Source organism: Pteropus medius, unplaced genomic scaffold, assembly GCF_902729225.1.
Source record: "Pteropus medius unplaced genomic scaffold, Ma_sr-lr_union100, whole genome shotgun sequence".
Taxonomy (NCBI): Eukaryota; Metazoa; Chordata; class Mammalia; order Chiroptera; family Pteropodidae; genus Pteropus; species Pteropus medius.
This window is the reverse complement of record NW_024350926.1, coordinates 4,038,009-4,058,644: the sequence shown is the minus strand read 5'-3', so window position 1 is coordinate 4,058,644 and position 20,636 is coordinate 4,038,009. Positions and strand designations below refer to the sequence as shown.

At 44.5% G+C, this 20,636-nt stretch overlaps 1 protein-coding gene and 1 pseudogene across 7 annotated transcripts in view; both read right to left on the bottom strand.

Moving 5' to 3' along the window:
- Nucleotides 1-20,636, bottom strand: part of SULF1 (sulfatase 1) — a 143,564-nt gene that overhangs the window by 27,259 nt on the left and 95,669 nt on the right. For all 7 annotated transcript variants that reach the window (XM_039841822.1, XM_039841816.1, XM_039841821.1 and 4 more), the window contains 7 exons: nucleotides 19,873-20,024; nucleotides 17,385-17,554; nucleotides 6,885-7,035; nucleotides 5,435-5,610; nucleotides 4,064-4,192; nucleotides 3,753-3,809; nucleotides 2,847-2,976 (listed from right to left, as the gene is read on the bottom strand). In XM_039841822.1, coding sequence (XP_039697756.1) covers nucleotides 2,847-2,976; nucleotides 3,753-3,809; nucleotides 4,064-4,192; nucleotides 5,435-5,610; nucleotides 6,885-7,035; nucleotides 17,385-17,554; nucleotides 19,873-20,024 — 965 coding nt within the window. The remainder of the gene's footprint in view (nucleotides 1-2,846; nucleotides 2,977-3,752; nucleotides 3,810-4,063; nucleotides 4,193-5,434; nucleotides 5,611-6,884; nucleotides 7,036-17,384; nucleotides 17,555-19,872; nucleotides 20,025-20,636) is intronic.
- On the bottom strand, nucleotides 5,814-5,932 carry LOC120585661 (uncharacterized; annotated as a pseudogene).

The following is a 20,636-nucleotide window of genomic DNA, read 5'->3' as shown; positions in this document are numbered from 1 at the left end:
GGCCCATTTCCACTCCCTGTTGGTTTCACAGGAATGAAGACAACAGGTGAGAGGGCCTGGAACAGCACCGCCAGCCAGCATCCGCACACCGCTTCACGGGCCATCCAGCCTGTGCATAGATGATACCGCTTTGTCCTCACAAGGCTGAGATTCATTTTCTTCATTTTAGAGAGAGAACACCCGAGACTCAGGAGCAATTAAGTGTCCTTGACCCAGAACACATAACTAAAATTACTGGATGCCAATATTCTAACCCAAACCTTGTGATTTCAACTCTTCTTAAAATGTACTCTACTTCCTGCATCCACCCTGGTCCTGCCCCGCATGCCTCAGGTGAGCAGGCATGGGGGTATGGAGGGAGGGGGCACGTGCTATCTCCCTGGGGATCAGGACTACAGGAAACAGGGTCAATTGTGCTGATTTTTCCTTTGCACCCCATGGAGGGTCAAATGAAGCAGAAGACTGCGTTGCCTTTGAGCACCCTGCGCTGGAGAAGCAAACACGGGCCTTGGGCCAGGTATGAAGTCATTGTCAAGAGAAGAGATTCCAGGCAACTTAGTTCCAGCCTTGGCTGTCGCCTTGACCCTGCACAGTACGATCCCATGATTCCAGACCTTTTTCTTCCTCTTTAAATGTCAGCGATATTATAACTAAAAAGTAGCCAGACAGAAAGAGCAAAAGGCCAAAACATATAAAGATTCTACAGAACACAACTTAGCTAGGTCAGGTTTGACCTAGAGATGCGCTAACCGCCTCAAAGAAGCTCCACGTTTTCTCGATGTTCCCAGACTCTTAAGAAAATCGCCATCGGGATGTAGTCTCATTTCCTGTCTCGCTACTTCAGGCACTTCTAAAAGAGATTGTTGCTCATGTTACATATTCATGCGCTGGAATCCGAATTCAAAACGCTCAACACAGAAATAAACCAGCAGAGGAAAATTCCAGGGAGCTCGATAGTAAAGCATTTCACAGAGGCAAAACAAGTTTAGGAAAATATGAAAAGGCCAAGTGAAGTTTTTGAGGTAGTTAGCATTCAGCACGCGAGCGAAGAGCTTGGGCCAAACACCATAATCGCGTTTATGCTCCATTTTCCCCTTAAGATAGATATTCAAATTTTGGTGCAAGCCACGCGGAGAGGTTTGCAAAACTATATGCTAAAAAAGAGGCAGTTTGCCTTATTCTCCAGTAGTAATAATGCTTGCTGCTTAGAGGGCTGAACTAGTAACAAGACCACGCATCTGCATGAGGCATATTTCACACCGAACATTTCCAGCTGCTAAACAGAAGTAAACGAGCCCACTGAGGCTGGGGCACAAGTCCTGTTAACGATACGAAACAATCCTGAGGTCTTAGTCATAACGATACTTCGAGCCTCCATAAGAAGGATCCGAGGACTTCAAATTAAAATATAATGAATAAGTCTAAGCTTCTCCCCTGAACACTTGAAAATGAAGACTTCCCAGGGTGCCCTGAGGGCCTGGTGTCACCCCTTTCTTCACCAGCCTTCCCACCTCACCCTTGTCTATTTCGAAGGGATCCCTGTGCGCAAAAGGATGCGGAAATCCAGCGAGTAGGAGCATCAAGTTGTTTATGATGAACGTTTCTTCAGTAAGCTGGATTCCTTATAAAAAGAGTATAATGAATGAGGCCATTTGAATATTAACCGGGCTGCTCATTTCATGCATCTGATATGTTGAACTGGTGTTGGCTAATTGTGTGGTATCTAGAGGTCAGATAAGTTTTTTTTTTTTAAAAAAGACTCAGCAGATTTGATCTTCTCTTCACCTAGTTAATGTGACTTACCTAGGAAGGCAGCGAGGGGCCTGAGTTTTTGAAGCAGACAGCTCAGCTCTGCCACTCACCAGCTGCCCATTGAATGGAGATGACAACGCTTACCTCACTTGATGGATGTGAGGATTAAATTAAACCGATGCGTATAAAACCCCATACACAGTGCTTCACATAAGATAAACGCTTGATAAATATTATGTTTCTCTTTCCTCCGATTTTGGTCTAACTTGGAGTGACTGAGGCAGGCACTCAGTTCCTTTTATCATGACATAGCATTTCTTTTAGCGAGTTCAGATTTCCACGAGGAGTGCTTAAAATAGTTTGTGTTCACACGTTCTCACCTTCCTTAAACACAGGTCCATGTTAATTCATCACATGGTGTTTCTGTAGTTCTCACTGATAGCAGTTAATATTCTGGGTAGCCCTGAATTCTATCGTAATGTTTTTATGAATGAAGAAGGATCATTCCAATGAAATAGGTGATGTCAGAAATTCTGTGAATTGAGGCAGAAACAGTAAACAAACAGAATGTGGTTTCCCTTTTCATTCTCCATCCTTGGTCATAGATTCTGTCCCCTTCTCTGAGTTAGGTGACATCTGACTTATTCCAGAGTAGGAAGACTCCATCATGGCTCTTGGGTGGTTCAATGCCCAGAGACTCAGCATCTACCCATGAACTTGGCTAAGCAGCCTCTCGATCCTTCTCGATGACCTCAAGGGTGGTGCCTCTCCTCAGATGGAACCGGTCTCTGATCTTTCTAACCGGGCTACCATTTCATGTGACGGATATCTTGAACTGGTGTTGGCTAATAGGGTGGATATCTAGAACTCTCTCTGAGAGCACCATCCTCTTTAACTAGAAGAAGCCCAAGCAGTGAGGAGGGGGGCTAGTTTGGACCAGTGAGACAATTCTCAGTCAGGGGAGAGGTGTCATAGTGAACATTCCATGATCGCTATGGAAAACTTACTTATACATTATTTTATATGTTGAAAACCTTTTAAATGAGAAATGGAGATGCACGTGGGCAGTGGTGAAGCAAAGCGGAGCCACTCACCTGTCCAGGTTGTTCGCAGGCTGTCTGGTACCTGGACTGCTGGCATAGCTCTTTGACCCTCTCATATTTGGGCAAGTGATTTGACTGTTGGATATTCTTGCTGGAGTCTTCCTTCTTACGTAGAAATTTCCTTTGACAGAAAGAGAAAAGCTTCTTATGTGAGAAATGATCTGAGTTACCTTCCCTGAGACCTACCTGCCTGTTCTCTTTCTCTTCCCTGTCACATGACTTCCCATTCTTCAAACAGTAAGAAATAGATGTTAAGGCTCTAACCACAGGGGTTCAACATTTGATGAGTTCTTTGTGACAAGCCAGGTATTATAAAGATGAGAACTCAGGATAGGAAAAATCATTTTCCTGCAAAGCATCAATGTCAAAACTTTGGACATAAATGTTTAGCTTTATAGGCTCAAAATTCTTTTTGCTAAAAAGCAATTATAGAAATAATTTCTTTCAATGTGTGTATGGAGAAAACCAAAGACAATGAGCATTATAAATCAAAAGGGGAAACCCAGAAGTAACTACAGAGATATTTATAATCTCATATATTTGTATATTTAAAACTAAGAAAGGCACATAAGGAAAAGAAGTAGAAAGATGTCAGGTAGGATTTGGAAAGGAAGGTTAAGAAAGTCGATTGGTCAAATTTCAAGGCTGAGAAATGCAGCATTGAAATCCATAGCCATATAAAGGCTTTGGTGTCTTTTAGAATTTATTCTTTGCAATTCTGATGCAAAGATATTTAGCCTGCTGGCCAGCAAACAATGACCAGCAAATTGTTCATCTCTTTACTAGGCTTACAAAATCTGCATGCTTAGTAAACCAAAACAAGGGGGAAAAATAGCCAGCAGCGAGAGCTACCCACTAGGACCGGTTCCCAGAAGTGGCCCAGGGACCAGTAATTACCCTCTCTCCACGAGGAATGTATCCCGCCAAATTTTGGCCTTCTTGTTTGTGCGAAACCTGCAAGCAAAATAATAATATTTACAGTTGGCATCTGGACGTTTTTCCCAGCGGATCTGTGCTAACGGTTTATTTAAAGGAACACCTCTCACTTCCCACAGCCTTGTCTGCGTCTCCATCAACACGCTACACACAAACAACTGAGAAATTCTCGGCTCGGGGGGACCCACGCCGGCCTCCACCTCTTTCAGTTGCTGGCTGGCTCTGGGTGCCAATGTGCCTGGGACGGGCAGAGGGAAAGAAAATAGACATACCTGTTACCTGGCTTTTCCAGGTCCAGAAGTTTGAGGACAGACTTGCCGTCCACATCGGGAGGTGGGTCGAGCCCAGCGATGTCCAGGATCGTAGGTGCCAGGTCGATATTTAGAACGATCTGCGGGACTCTGCAAAGGGACAGATGTTTAGGTCCCAGACCCGGCGCCAGTGGAGAGTAGCACTAAGGACAGTTTTCTCCACAGCACGACTCACTGGCTTTCAGTGCCCCTCCCCCGTCTCCTGGTCACCTACGGAGAGTAGGCTACATTTGGCAGGGTGGTTGACTGGTCAGCAGTGATGGCACAGAGCAAAGTTAACTGTCTGTCACAGTCGGGGTTGGAGTGATGTCCAGGCCCCTGAGCTCTGGCCAGACTGTCAGACAAACTCTGACACACGGTTTTTCTAGGGTGCATACTCTCTTCCAAATCACAATGGCCTGTAACTCCTCTGTTGAACTAAGGCTTTAAATCAATCTTCGAGGAAGGATGCGGGTTTTATAGTTGGTCTTTCCAACACAAAGCCTTCTGACTCTAGTTCCGACTATCCCTAAGGTGTTTGCAACGCTCTGAAGAGACATAATAACGCTCTCCACAGAAGCCCTCCCTCCTGTCACCGCCTTCTCCCCGGGAGGCACAGAGACGAGACTCCGATGTCCAGATTCTGGGCCAGACGCTGCTGCTTCAGGACTGGGGGCGCCGAGAGAGGTACACACGCTACCCACTGAGCTTCCTCACCGTTAACTCTGGGGTCCAGGCTACATTTTCTTTAATGACCAGCTTTTAAATTCTACTCGCATTCTTTACTTTCACTCTTTCCATAAGTGTTTCATGTACGCGATCTCATCTCATACGAAATGCTCTGTCGCGGCTGGCAGGGCGTACGAAACCCACTTACGATGAGAAAACAGAGATGCAAAGGGACGCAGTGGCTTGCCCAAGGTGACAGAAATAGAACTCCAGTCCTTCAGGCCTCTTTTAAAAGAAAATCATGCTTTTTTAAAAATTTAATTAAAAAAATTCTTTAGTAATAATTAAAACAAAAAACGAAGCAGAAGGCACTCAAGATGAGATCTCTACAGATCACATTCTGCATTGTACACGGCCCATGTAACATGGAGGCTGGCCAGTTTGAGAGAACGAATCATTGATACAGTTGTTTTCCCTTTCTCTTTAAATAATATACTTTAGTTAATGTAACATGTGGTGGGGGGCGGGGCGGGGTATAGGCTTTCATCTTCTAAATTACCAACCTACATACCCCGCTTTTTTTGCTCTGGATGAAAAGCAACCAGACACTGAGCTCCGTAATCAAATTATGTCCGACGTACATGAGCTACGACAGCTGAACGCTGCCAACGAAGAGATACGTACACTGAGCCTGGTTCTACGCTCGGGCCACGAATAAAGAAAGGCACGCGGATGTCAAAATCATACGGCATGGATTTGCCCTTGACCAGTCCGAACTGCCCGATGTGGTAACCGTGGTCGGCGGTGTAGATGATGTAGGTGTTTTCCAGCTCCCCCGTTTCCACCAGCATGTTATACAGCTGAAAGACAGCATGGGGACAAGTCAGAGTGACTGTGATGGCCGAGATGACGACGGTGCGACTTCTCCCAAATCTTTTTTCCATTATTTTTATTTATTTTATTTTTATTTTATTTTTTTTTTAGCCGAGGCAACCCTTGGTTGACCTCACAGATTGCAAGGACCTTGTCAGTTTACATTCCCTTATTTTTAAAAAATTTTTTATGCCTGCAGCACCTGGCCTTCCTAGAGGGTCTCCCATCCAAGTACTAACCAGGCCCCACCCTGCTTAGCTTCTGAAATCAGATGGGATTGGGCTCGTTCAGGGTGGCATGGCCGTAGACTTCATTATTTTTAAAAGGCAAGAGTTGCTTAAATAAGACCGACAAATACAAACATTATCCACATTTTCTCATGGCTGACAATCCTGGAAGGGACAAGTCCAATAATATAGTTTGAAAAGTAACATTTTGAATCTGGCACTTGCTACCTATTTGGAAAAAAAAAAAAAGAAACCCACAAATAACCTGTACCACCAGACTTGTAGATTTTACTTTGAAAAATCCACAGTTAAAGCAAATTTTAATAGCATTGCTCTTCTAGCTAGTTTTCAAGGGTTAAAAACAGGCTACTTCTGAGCTAGATCTAGCCGTTAGGCAGGTCTTGCTTGGCTTATGTTACATTTTAAAATTCATAAAATTTCAAATAAAATTTTTGTATTTCTGGATTATTTAAAAATTCAGAAGATCTGATGATGCTGGATCCATTTTTTTTTTTTTTTTACTTTAAGCATTTAATTTTATTATTAGTTTCAAGCATTCAGTACATTGGTTAGACATTTATATAGTTTATGACACCGATTACCCACATTTGCATGTGGCAAAAACTAGCTGGCACTAGTAGTGGCTCCTGCTTTGGATGGGGCGCTTAATTTCAAGTTCACCACAAACCCCACCGTTTCCTATGGCCCTAAACTGGACCTGCTTTAGTTCCTCGCATTATTTGCTTAATTGCTGAAGGTGTTTGTAGGTGTCGGCCTTGACTTACGATGTTTTGATTTTTATCTCCTCTCTGCCCCTGGCTCCATAAGAACGGAGTCTGGAGAGGTGATAAGGCGAGACATGAGATAAAGGAAGGCTGATGAATTCACTAAACGCGCGCTCTCTCTCTCTCTCTCTCAATAAAACAAAATGAACAAAAAACAACAGCAATCACAACCAAACAGGATGAGCAAGATGGGTCTACGTAGGGGAAGCGGGACTGAAACCAACCGCGGAGGCAAGTTCATGGGCTTACCCTTTCCACAGAGTCATCCACTGACATCAAAGTCTGAAGCCTTTTGCGATGCAGAACGTTTGTGAATTCCATGTGGATGGGCAGCATGGGGCCTGTGTACTGCATGATCCAGTGTTTGTCCATATTCGGTGCATAGTTATAACTAGGAGTTCTGAAAATAGCCAGAAAGGAGTTTTTATTATATATATTTTTGGTCATTTAGAGAAATATCTCAAGTTAAAGATTGTGAAATAATCATTTAAGAAAGAGAATTTAAACTCTGGTAAAATACTTTTCTCTCCCATATTTCTTCTTTGTATAAGAAAATCTGAAGTCTTCACCACCCCTAACAGCACACATCCTCTGAAGGTCTACGGATTCAAACTCATAAAATCAAGACCGGCAGCTAAAAATCTAATTAGCGCAAGTTCGTTTGGGTTCATTGAACAAAATGTGTAAAAACACATCAAGATGGTCATGGTAATGTCACAAGTCTACAGATAAAACAACAATGTAGAAGGGAGTATTCTCATGGTGGTGTTAACTCATAAAATTTTATTGCTAATTAGGCTATTAAATATAGTCACAAATAAGTTATGTGGAATGATGATGAATCATAATTTCAACACATTTTTTTTTCCTCTTGAATTTACTAGGGCATTTTATTGATTACTTATGTGTCTAGTCTCCATGAGTTTTTCTCATTCCTAAACTAGTATATAGATAACGCCAGTTTAATTGGGTTTGCTGGAATTATAACCAAGTCTCCTTCTGCAGTACCCATGCTTACTGCTAAAGCTATTCATTTCATAGCCAAATCAAGTAGAGGTGGAGGGCATGATTTTTGTTAGCCACGGGGAGTGGGTCCTATTAGGACAGATGAGTTCAAGCCTATATTTAATCTATTGCAGAAATCCAAGTGGTGTCTCAGTTCTTCTAGGAAATAGGTTTATTATCCCCATCTTACAGCTGTGAAAACTGAGGCTTAGCAAAATTAAACATTTCCCTCATATTAACAAATTTAGCAGGTGGGAGAACCAAGACTTGATTCCAAAGCACATCTGTTTTAACAAAATGAAAGAAAAGCGAAGTGAAGGAGGCTTCCTACCTCTGAAATTGCTTTTCATATGAATCTCAACCTTATAAACAGCCAATCTCGCCAACAATCAACAGTCTAATGTGGATTAGGACATTTGATTATTGGTCTCTGTCTGTTCTGGAGAGGGTCCTATCAGTGAAAGATCGTGTATAATGTTGACTGAAGGTGACCCTGTGGCTTTTTTTATATTATAAAACTACAGAAGCCATCAGTCACTGCAAGCCAGGTAAGTTCAGGAGCCTTGACCATTCATGCCGCTGGTCCGCTGTGGAGTGAATTTCCCGTGGGATTAGCACGGAGTTTCTGAGACACAGGATTGTGCCCTGGGGCATTTCTGTGCACTGAGCTACATAAATGCCACCTGTTATTGTACATTTTCTTCTGCCTGTGGATTTTCAGAACCTCTCTTTTGATAGTCGAAAATGCCATTTTGGTACCGCTGGCCTTTTGGCATAAAAAGTTAGTCTGCTGGTCTGTGGATGCTGGTTAACTAGCAGAAGCACAACAGCACAAAAGCCAATATAACAGTGGGCACAGAAGACTCATAAAAGTGGACCAGGTGTGCTCAGAGTGTAAGTCAACTACCTTTTAAAGAGACAGATTTATAGGGTGGGAGAAACAGGCACGGCTCAATTTGCTCACCTGTAAATGGTGAGCAAAAAATAATAGCACCTGTCTTAAAAAGCTGTTTTGAGGATCAACTTTATCTATTTATTGTCTCTCTATCTATGTATTTATATCTTCTTTATCATCCACCTCTATCTACCATCTATCTATATCTATCTATGTATCTATGTATCTATGTATCTATGTATCTATGTATCTATGTATCTATGTATCTATGTATCTATGTATCTATCTATCTATCTATCTATCTATCTATCTATCTATCTATCTATCATCATCATCCAGCCAGCCAGCCATCCAGCCATCCATCTATCATCTCTACCACTTAAAACTGCCTAGAACAGAGGAAGCACATGAGTTTCCTCCATGAGCCAATAAACAAGCACATACTATATAAGTATCTGGGTTGAAAAAAAAAAATCCTGTAGCATTAAAAAACAAACCAGCTCTTCAGGTATCACCTGCCATTCTTTTTAAGAGAAACTTTCAATATTAACTTTTTTCTGTTTACCAAGTAAATGACTCATAAACTCAACAGTCCCACTTTTGGACTGAAAGGGTTCCTTGTATGTCAGAGTAAACCATGGGCCATATCAGAGTCTTGCATCTCGGGAGTGTGCAGCAGGAAAGGACTTAAGCCCAGGTTTCTCCTTCCTCACTATTCTTCATGTTGCATGTCAAGTTACAAACAGGATTAGATTAAGAGGCTGAGGAGGAGGGAGAGGGCTTCTAAATCCTATTGGGAAGGGATTTTCACCCGTTGGGGGTAGTTTGAGGTCACAGAAATATAGTGATTTGGTCACGAAAGGTCCCTAACCATTTGCTCATACGTGCCCTGAAAAAGAATATGGCTATAAAAGATTACTACAGGGTTTCTTTATAATACCTAAACATCCTCCCCGTACAGCCTTTGATGTTGGTTCGCCTTAATTTTAAAATAAATCTAGTTGACTTTTTTAAAACCGCAAAACCTCAACACAAATAAAAATTACAATAGAGAACTGAAACGCAGTCTCACAAAGGGCAAATTATGTCTTCCACCTAGACGTGCCTGGCATGGCTCCACTGCGCTCGGAGTCACGGCGAAGGTGGCAGCAAATTACAAGCCTCAAGCTGGACTCCTGGATTTACAGAACGACATGTGTTAAATCTGGCTTATATTAGAAGGGAGTTCAGGCCAGTAGTCAAAGCTGTACTCCCCTGCCTTTTTTTTTTCCCCCTTAATTTCTCGATGTGGGAGATGACCCCCAGCTCGGGGTATGAAATCCCAGATTCCAGCAGGGGGCAGGGAGAGGGTAGCCATTTGCCTTTTAAAGGAAGACAGGCTGCCACTGCTCCCCACAGAACGGCAGCTGTTCAGGGACCTGCAGGTGGAAGGTCGAGGGTCGCTGAAATCTACAATGTTGTTGAAAAGTGATCCTTTGCCAAAGGCCTGTGGTTGCCTCCTGCTGGGGTCGGCCAAATTCCTGGAAAGATGCGAGCCTTCTGTCCCCCAGCGATAATTGAGGCTCGAGGCTCGCTTCTCTAACTAAGAATTGACTTACGATTACCCAGGGCCTGGGGCTGTCAGCTGGAACGCAAGCCCCCCAAAGAAGCAGGTAACCGGTTCAAGGAAAAGTGGAAAACCACATATCCAATTGTTGCAGAATGTTTTAGAATCAGACTTAAATTCTCATCCCAGCCTTGTTACTGACTAGTATGTGGTCTTGGGCCACTTTTCTCTAAGCCTCTGTGTCCTCATCCAGATAATGGGTATAATAACTTCAAAGAGTTCCCGTGAGGGTTAAAAGGGATTTCAGTGAGTGGAGAGAACACATCCGGGGGATCTCGTCCTTTTGCAGCTCATGAGATTGCCATGGCAACCCCAAGGTGCAGGCAGGGCATCTTATTCCCGTTTGACCAACGAGAAAGTAAAGTGTATGAAGGTGGCTCAGAAAGAACACATGGGGCCCATGCTCCTTCACGCTGACCAGACTCCTGAACCACAGCCCCCAAGCAGTGCCTCGAAATCTGTCACCAGAAGGACTGACACACACATTTCTTTCTATCAAAAGGAAGTCCTAAAATCCTCAGCCTTCATCCTGATTTAGGGCGTTAGCCGCTGCCGCTTCCCGCTCAGAGTTCTCCCACCAGCTGCAGAGTGGCTACTTTCGCTGCGAATACAGAATAAAGTCTGTCCCCAAAAGGCACGGTGGATGCATCAGCGGAGACATCACACTGGCTATTTCCTCTAAGATCGAGGGAAAAAGCACTAAATCATCATTGAGTTTCTGTTGCTGTCTTGAGAGAGAGAGAGAGAGAGAGAGAGAGAGAGAGAGAGAGAGAGAACTTAAACTGCATGTGCGTTACAGCCACATGGCCCGGTCTGGTGAGACTTTCTGTTGTCTGTTCTCTGTTCAGATATGTGTTTTGCCCAGAACCGTGCACTCCAGAGCTCAGACTCTCAAAAAAACCAAAAAACAAAAAACAAAAAAACAAACGAAATGGCAACCCTCAACCGACTACCCCAATATTTGAAAATGTTAGTTCTTCTCAGCAAGGATTTCTTGCACATTGCTTTGCTCTAGTCTTACTCGTTGGAATTCATGCCCAGCCCCCTAGACCACAGATCCCTTAGTCCACCACACAAGTTCAGCCTTCAGCATCAAGGCCGATGCTCTCTGGCCTTTGATTCTCTTTCCGGGATTGCTTATTAGCATAACAGGAATAAGAATTCCTAAAGTCGATAATGTCACCTTTCTTTTTGATGGGTGGGTACTTTAGGAGACTGATTCTTACTGGCAAAGAAATAGTTTCAAGAAATGCATGTGTTGTAGATTAAATCCACACTTGGGAAATGCAAAGAACTTACAGCTCCTTCTTAGCACCGATGGCCTTTGCTGTCACTGGTGAAAAGAAACATATTTCTAGTGTGTTATATTTGAACGAGCATTTTCTTCATTTGGTATTTAGTCTCAAACAACAACAGAAAACCTAATGATCTAACTCTTAAAGGGTATTTGTAGCAGGACCATCGTTCGCTGAGAAATGAAATAGGTCTCAGTTCCCAGAATAAGCCAGTTACACAGATTTAAGACACACGCACTCAAAGCATTAAATTGGAAATTCTATACTTAATCTCCCAAGCCACACGATCTCAGCTTTCACTAAAATTGAACTTATTTAATTGACTTCATGGAGATATTCCCCACACGAGTTCAAATCTCTTTAGATAGGTAACATTGAACACATGCAGAGAATACCAAATGATCTCGATTATAGGTATATCATAGAACTAATCTAAAGAGTCTTCTAATGATGTTGCAAACTCCAATTACAACTGTGCAAACTCATGCACAGGAACCACTTCTCACATTAATTGTGATGGCAATGGATACTGAGCAGGGCTGGTGGGAAGATCATTTGGGTCCGGGGGAATAGTTTTGACTCCAGATCTCAGAGTCTCGAGGAGCGTCTATCTACTTATGTGTCCTGGGCAAAACCATTTTTTAAAAATTGACTCTGGGCCTTCATTTTTTTCGATCTAACCATTTTTGGAATTATACTATCTTTAGGTGTCTTTTTAATTCATAAAACCGAGGAACTATTTTTATACTATTTTTAAAAATGTTTTAATATCAGCTAGTTGGTGGGGTTAACAGGTATCCTGCAACGAATTCTTACAGAGGCCGAGCTTGCCAGGCACCAGGAGGTAGAGATGAAACACTCTGTCCTGCCTTCAGGAAAGAGCGGCCTTACATCTCTCTGGGACACCATTTACAAGGTATTCTGTGTAAACGCTGCCCCCTGGAGTTGTGCGATTCGACTTCAGAGATCTGGATAAACAGCCAGGTGCGATGGGATGAGCAGGAAAGGATAGAGAGAAGGACTAAGTGGGAACACAGGAAAGGGAACCATCAGTTCTGCCCAAATCAGAACTTATGGAGAATTTAAAATTTTCTCATCTTTGAAAATATTTCCTTTTATGTATTTATGGGAGAAATGAAGTAAGGATGTGCAAATTCTTTTTAAGGCAAGACGTTTCTTTGCAACTTAACGAGTGTTTCGAAATCTCTGTTCGGAGGCTTTTAGAGAGGCTGTTTTTCATCTAACACACTGTGTTTATCCAAAAGCTCCACTTTCAAACGATTCTTGCAAGTTGGTGGACACGGGTTATTCTACGGACATGTTAGATTTCACTCAGACCTGGGTGTGCGTGTTCACACACACAGTCATGAACATGTCCAGGTGTGGAAAGAAAGAACTGTTGAACTGGAACAAAAAATATATATTTTAAGTTGCTAGGGGCATCGTTGGCAGGAAGGTGGTAAAGGATCCTCGCAGCTTCCCGTGGTATCATTCAGAAGGGACTCTCCCTTCCTCTTGTGGCTTTTGTCAAAGATGCATAGTAACGCATCACTGAGGCCAGGAGAGAGAAGTGATGTCGAAGCGTGAGTGAGGATACGGCATTACTCTGAGGACGCCGGGGAGAGAACTTACTGAACAGCACAGTAGTGATACACCACAGCGAAGGGCTGTACGATATGGAGGGTCACGTGTATTATTATGATGGAGGTGCCCCTCGACTTCTCGGGGCGCCATGAGCAGCTGAGCCCCTCCCTGATTCAATGGGGCCTCCTGTCACGAGTGGCTGCTAATCCACTCATTCCTGGTTGGTCGGCATAACCTCTAGCCTCAGTCTGTAAAGCCAACAAGCCAATACTGGACGGGCTCCCTTCCTTTGTGGGGACGGTAAACACCGTGGAAACACGATACGTTTGCTCCAGGCTGAGAGGGTCAGATAGTTATAACCCATGGCCGGATGAAAGGCATCTGGATAATGCCGACCACCAAGGAAGGCGCCCCGAAGGAAAGTGATCACGTGACTTGGGTCTCCCCAGCAGGGCCGAAGCTACAGCTTCTTGCTCTGTGCCTCCTGGGCCTGCCAAGGATTTCCACAAAGTGCTTAACTTCTTAACAGTGCCTTGCTCGAGTGTGTTTGCTAATGTTTTCGCTAAGGGAACAGGCTACTCAGGAGCTCCGTGCACCACAATCGGCAGCTTGTCTTCAATTTGTCTCACTCCTTTTGTCTGTGGACAGAACTGTGAGCCTGGGCAGTCACTCACGGTGACAAGAGAGGCACACTGACACTCTCCAGCCCCTTCCTCCAGTGGCCACCGAGGAGACCTTTACAGCAGACGCCAGGAAGTCAAGGCTTCGAAGGCCCGTGGGAAGACACAGCAGATCTTCGCATTCCAGGCGCACCAAAGCCCAAGGCTTAGCAGCAAACAACCAGAGTTGCTCAAAACCACATGAATTTTCACTGTCTATGGCTAAGGTCGCTCCCTAATTGGCACTTGCCCATAGCACACATTTTTGCACCTGGAAAAGATAACACAGCCCCAGACTGGTGCTCATCACAATGTAGGTCTTAGCTTGTCAAGAGATTTGTTGTGTCATGATGGGCAAGTATCAACTTGTCATTTCTCTAGCTGCTTCCCCTAAACCTTAAGTTGGACCAAATGAAACTGCACTTTTTGTGGGTCAAGAAAGATCAAATCAAGAAGAGCAGTGTTCATCTTAATAGAAAGGATAGATAAGAATGCACCTTTATGAAGTGGCTTCTATGTCCCAGGCCCTCTGCAGGGACCCTAGCTGTGCTGCATCTCTTAATTTTCATTCATGACATCGTGTCAAGGTGCTAGTATCATCTCCATTTTACGGACGAGACAATGGAGGTCATGAGAGGTTAGAGAACTTGCCCTCAGACTTGGTGAGGACGGCTGAGACAGGAACCCACTCTTGTTTGCCTTGAAGGCCTGGAGACTTTTGCTCTGCCACGTGCAGATCACGCTTTGTGAAATCACTAGGAAGGCACGCAGGTGGTTCGTTTGAACTAAATAAAAAAGAACGGAAGCTATTTCCACGTAGAAATGACCGACATTGCGTCACTACCCTACTAAATGCACTCCATGACTCTCTGCTTACGGCTATGTACAAATTCAGCCAAGTCCTCATCATTCCGCTAGTTTCTCTTTCTAGCTTTACCCCCTCCTGCTTTCCTTGTACCCCATTCTCCATTTCCCAGATCGCATCTCAGATCGCCTCACTTAGATGGTGAGCTCTTGTCCGGGCCACATCTCTTCCTGAAATAGTGGATCCTGAATCAATGGCAGGGACTGTACCCATCCTTCCACACTCCCTTCAAATGCCTCTCTGTCCGTGAAGTTTTCCTAGTTCCCCCAAAGATGTGAACGTTTCTTCCTCCAAACTTCTATGGTCCCCTGAATGCCTGCTTGAGGTCTCACCACTTCTGGTCCTGCTGATGATGTGGCTACTTGGACACTTGCCCATCCATTCCCTAGAGCAGGGGTCAGGGGCAAACTTATTCTGCAAAGGACCAGATAGTAAATATTTTAGGCAGTCCAGGTCATAACGGCCCCTGCCACAACTACTCAACTCTGCTGTTGTATTACGAAAACGGCCGTAGCCATTACCTAAATGAAAGGGCCTGGCAGTGTTTCAATAAAACTTTATTAACAAAAAAACCAGATGATGAACTTGATTTGGCCCCAGCGTACCAACCCCTGTCCCAGCTTATTGGTTCTCCAGTGTCAGCAATTGTGTCTTCCTCGTGTCTATATCCCGTCTGTGCTGTACATGTCACAGGTAGCACGCATAAATATTTGTGAAACTGAATAGCCTTTCTAATTGCTGGAATCAGAGATTTTTTTAGCTGTCACTGAGGCCCTGGTCTGTGCGGTGCCACTGAGCTGCCACACAGAACCTCTTAAGCTACGGCTGATTTTCCTGTGTGCTCAGGACCTTGCCCTCAGGCTTCAGAGGCTGACTCCTAAGAAGCCACGAAATCCATTTTGCCAACCCCTTCTCCTCAAACTTGGGGAAAACACCGGCGAGGTTTACAGTCGCAGAAAGTCACCTTGGCCTGGGAATCTGCGAACGCAACGAGGGGTACTGCACGAGGCGATTTCTGACTCAAAAGAAAGAGAAAGTGGGTCCCAGGGCAGGAAGGAGCCCGCAAAGACCGCTTTCTTTCACTGAACGAGCTGTTCACTAAATCTGTAAGTGACCCGTCATGAAGAGCCGCTCATCACTTACTTCATGGCTCTATGTGGGGCAGATCTTCAGACGCTCATATATCCTTCGAGGGGTTGATTCCAAAACACAGTGGCTCACCCAAACCACAGCCCCCAGGTGCTGGGTTTTGCATTTGCCGATGATATTTCATGCATTAAAACACTTCTGTCCGCCAACTTCCAGAGCTCGCTCAGTAGGTCATGAACCCTGGCTTCCCATCGACTATCAGTCCCTATCCTCGGATAACTCTGGCCTCCTTCCTTCTTTCTAAACCACTTGTATGACAGAGATGCTCTAAATCCCACTGACCGGGAGTCATCTGTCTATTAGTTATCATCAGATACCGACTGAAACTATTTTTAAAAAGCTCTCAGGAATACGTAAAGACCAGCACCTAGAGTGCCTCCAGCATTGACCTCTGTTCGAAGGAAGCATGGCTGACCCTTGAACAACGTGGGTTGCAACTGCATGGGTCCTCTTATACGAGGAAATTTTTCAATAAACAGCCCTCTGTATTCCCCAGTTTCCCGTCGTGGATTCATCCAACTATGGATCAGACAGTATCCTGACCCGTGCTGGGGATCCATGGATGCAGAGGCTGCCTGTACACACCGCTCCACACCATTTTATATAAGGGACTTGAGCACCCACAGATTTTGGCATGGGGGGTGGTGGGGGAATTGGCTCTGGAACCAATCCCCTGCAGATACCGAGGGGCGACTGTAGTTAGGTTTTGGGGGGAGTCAAAAGTCATGTTGAATTTTGATGGCATGGGGGTCGCCACAAACCCCTGCATTGTCCAAAGGTCAGCTGTACACCCAATCTATTTGCTTTTTGTCTGGGATAGTGGCTAGAAAGTCGGTGTGGATGATAAAGGACGGTATTTAGGCAAGAACAGATTAAGAGCCAATTTGAGAGGTTTAATGATAAAGGAAGCAGATAGGGACCCCGTCCGCCCCTCTGACGGCCGAACTTTCAGCAGACGCAGAGCCAACAGCTCCGCGTGGAAGACGGCGCGTGATCGCAACGGACGGGAAGAAAATATGTCAGCAGAGTCAAAGACAGGACCAAGGTCTTTGCTGCCAAAGCATCCGCACGTTCCCGCCCTTGGCTGGTGAGAACCATCCACACAGGACAGCTCTCTGCCCTCTGTGTCCTGCCGACCACCGGCCCTCTGCTCCGTGCCTCCCCACCCCTGGTCTCGAAGGGAAGCGTCAGGTCATTTTGAAGCTGTGACCTGGGCAGGCCTCTGGAGCGGCGCCCTCAAGCTGCTTTCTGGAGCGATACCAACTGCACATCTGCAGCAGAGCTGCCCTGGCACAAAATAAACCCGTTTCCATAACCAGACCGGGATCACCACTCTGCCGCTGCGAAAAGCGTACTGTTCGATTATTATTATTATTCGCTCAAACTCACGAATATTACTTAAGACAACTGAAGGGAACTCTTGACAAAAATCGCCCCCGTGCAGCCTGTGTGCTTCTCTCCCTTTGCTTTCAGTGACTTACAAATGTTGGAACTGTGACTGCTCATCAGAGCACCCGGGCCGGCCCTGGCTCCCAGGCCCACGGCGCCCCTGCCTGGTCCCCCGGCAGAGGCCTGTGCTCTCGCCCCGAGGAGCTGCACTATGCAAGGACATGGGGCGAGGGGAGGCGCGGGGTGGGGAGCCAAGGAAAGGCCCGGCTTCAGCGGGTCCCAGAGTGGATGGTATTACTCACATGTGTTGGGAAGCGTTGGGGTACAGTTTTGAAAACTGTGGGGCCGAGTCCTCGGGGCCGTGGGGCGCAGCGTGGCTGATCACCATCATAACGGGCCTATGGGGATACATTCTCTTAGACATTTTGAAGTAATTAATGCTCTCGTTAGTGATTAAGTCTGTGAAGTAGTCCTGAAACATACATTTGACACAAAACAAAAATTACAAAAGGTGACATTCATCAGATCACATTTGCATACTGCTTTCTTCAGAAGTAACTCACTGAATGATGAGTGAGGTAAGGCCTAACGCAGGAAGGAAAATTATACTTCCTGCGGCAGCAAAACACCTTCCCCAACAGAGAAAATCAGTTGCCAGTGACCCTCTAGGGCTGCTAGCTTGGTAATATACAAAAAATGTATTTTGAGTAATGCCCAACTTAGCAATTAGGATAGAAAAACGTCCAGTCCTGTTTGCCCGAGATAATGATCGGATTTGGCAACCGGAATGTTAGAGCACATGAAACACCGGATACATATTTCTTTCTCAGATTTCGTTGATGTAATCCGTTGACAAAAAATTTAATTACTTCAAGGGCAGGAAACACCCACGTCCACTACAAATTCACAGTTGCAGAACACATACACACACACACATGCGCGGGCGCGCGCGCACACACACACACACACACACACAAACAAAAGAAAAGTTCTTTTCCTCAAATTAAAAATTCACCTGTGGGACTTACACAGTCATGGCGAAGGAAAACCTTGGCCAAAAGTTGGGTGCACAGGGAGAAGCTGCAACGTTGCATCAATTAGTTTATTTGAAACACTAAAATTGGGAAGCAGTTGATTTCCTGCACATTATCCTCTGCTAATTGTACAACTAAAACGATACAGCTGTTGGGATTGGAGCCTGATTTGTTAATAAAATGACTTAACCCTCAGTCCTAGGGGCTGATGAAGAGTCCGTAAGGAGGAGGGAAGGAACGGATTGAAAAGGAAAGCAAAGATGAACACTTCAGGTAAACCACCCGCTTCTCTAAGGGTGTATCAGTGGCCCCGAGTTCAGCGTAAACTTCAGACAGTGCCCAGGCAACAGTCACGGTGTCGGAAGCGTCCAGCCATGACTAACCACTTGTAGATTGAAGGGCCAGACCAGCTGCAAAAGCAGTGCCCAAGGGACAAAATCCGTGTCACGTGTCATTGTTAGGACGAGCCCACGGGCTATCACCTTCTCCCACGGGAGTGCCTGTTTCATTCCTCCCCTCGCTGAAGGAGGAGGCGACACAGCTCTCTTTGACACTTAATCAGCTGTGATAAGGGGCACGTTACGCTGATTTAGGCTTCGGAGGGAATCTAGATTACTTGGCTCTCCTTAGGACAGCAGGGAGACAAAGGTTAATGGCTTGACCAGGAGCATGAAAAGCATCCCCACGGATAAAAAACGATAGCAGTGACAATTAATGGACTTTGTAGGCCTGTTGCTCAAATCTGCCTCCAAGGTCCCTATACCCAGCTCTCAACTTTGATGAATCTGAAAACCTATTAGCAATGTCTGTGAATTCATTTGCATTCATTGTTTTCTGAAAGAACAAGACTTAATGCCTGATCTCCCACCAGGCCCCCTGTGCACAAACCAGGCCAAGCAACAAGACAGCAGCTTGCCAAAATGAACGAGTTCCCACTTTCTGATTTCTACCAATGGCTCTTTCCGAGTAATCTGTGCCAGACAGAGAAGTTTCTCAGCTTCTTTTAGAGAAATGAGGAAGAGAGGGTATTTTAGGCTAATCTGAGACTAAATTCAAAGGTATTTCCCCTTTCACTCCTGTGATCTGAAAGCTGTTTTATTTACGCTGGCAATCACAGAAGCTTTGTGAACCTTAAAATCTAATCTGGGATCCATTGGTTAGAGAGCCGTGGGCATGTCAATTTCAGTTTCTATGAATTGATTTGGAAATCATAGGATTGATAGCCTTAGAGACATTTGTGGACTCTGGCTGCCATGGGGGCAGGTGTCCTTGTCAGATATCTAAGCTTGATCAGACAGGAGTTAAAGCAAGGAGTGTCGTTTCTCAATCTTTGATTAATCCAGTTGTCTGCTCTTATTCTTACATCTAAATCGGAAGACAAAATAGACTTTCATCCAGTGAAAAGCACAACAGTACAAGATGAACATCTGATTATGTGGACAACTTCTTTGCGGGGTGGGATGGAAACCAAAAATTATCACAGGACCGAGTGGATGCATCGATGATTTTTTTGATGATACTTTCATCAGAGGCTGATTGCTTTGTATTTTAATGAGGTAGGGGGAAATCACTGTATAAAGTCAATGCTTCTAGAGAATCTCTTCTTGCCTGGAGTTTAAAATTACCTTAAAATTTCTCATTGTAACTCTGTGAGAACATAGAAAGCCAATCTTGTAAATAGGTTAACTCACTGAAAATGGCTGTTGCCCATTATGCACAAAGTAAATTGATGCAGTGTAAAGGGCTTGAAAATTACCTTTGCATAATCAAATCCGTGCTTTTCTTTGATGCCGTTGCGACAAACAGTGTAATTATAGAAACGAGAATTCTTGATTAATCCAAGCCATTCTCGCCACCCAGGAGGGATGTAGCTGCCATTATACTCATTGAGGTATTTTCCAAAAAAGGCTGCAATGGAAAAAAAGGGATTATTTTCTCATATAAAATGATTAATCATAAATAAATGCATAAGTTCATTAATGTAAAATGATGCCTTAAAAAGGAAACAGCAAAACAAAAGTTAGCTTAGGTAACAGAGGATGCCAAAATAACGTCAATGTAATACTCCGATCCTTTGGCAAGGTGACATACACAAGTCTTCCTTCTCAATAAATAAAGGGAGCCCCAAGTACATGGATAATCATTCAATAAAATCGCCGTGACGACCGTGGCACTCTGGGAGCAGCTATTCTTGTGGTTCTGCTGGGGATCCCAGCAGAAAGTACCCCTTTGTTGAGTTGATGTAACGATCAGAGAAATAGCCAGGGTGAGATTTGGAGTGCTACCCCAGGCACATGTCAGGGAATTGGAAGTTCAGTCTTTGTGATAAAGTTTTCTAATGTACAGTGGGAGAGTTGAGAATTATAGAAACACTACTAAAAAACTTGTCTTTGTTTTGCATATCCAGAGGGCACACATTTTCTAAACCAAGGGACCACGGTACCCTCTGTTTCTATGGGACCTGGTCAGGGTTCTTATGTCACATGTATTTTATGGCATTTGTGTTTCCATATGTGTATT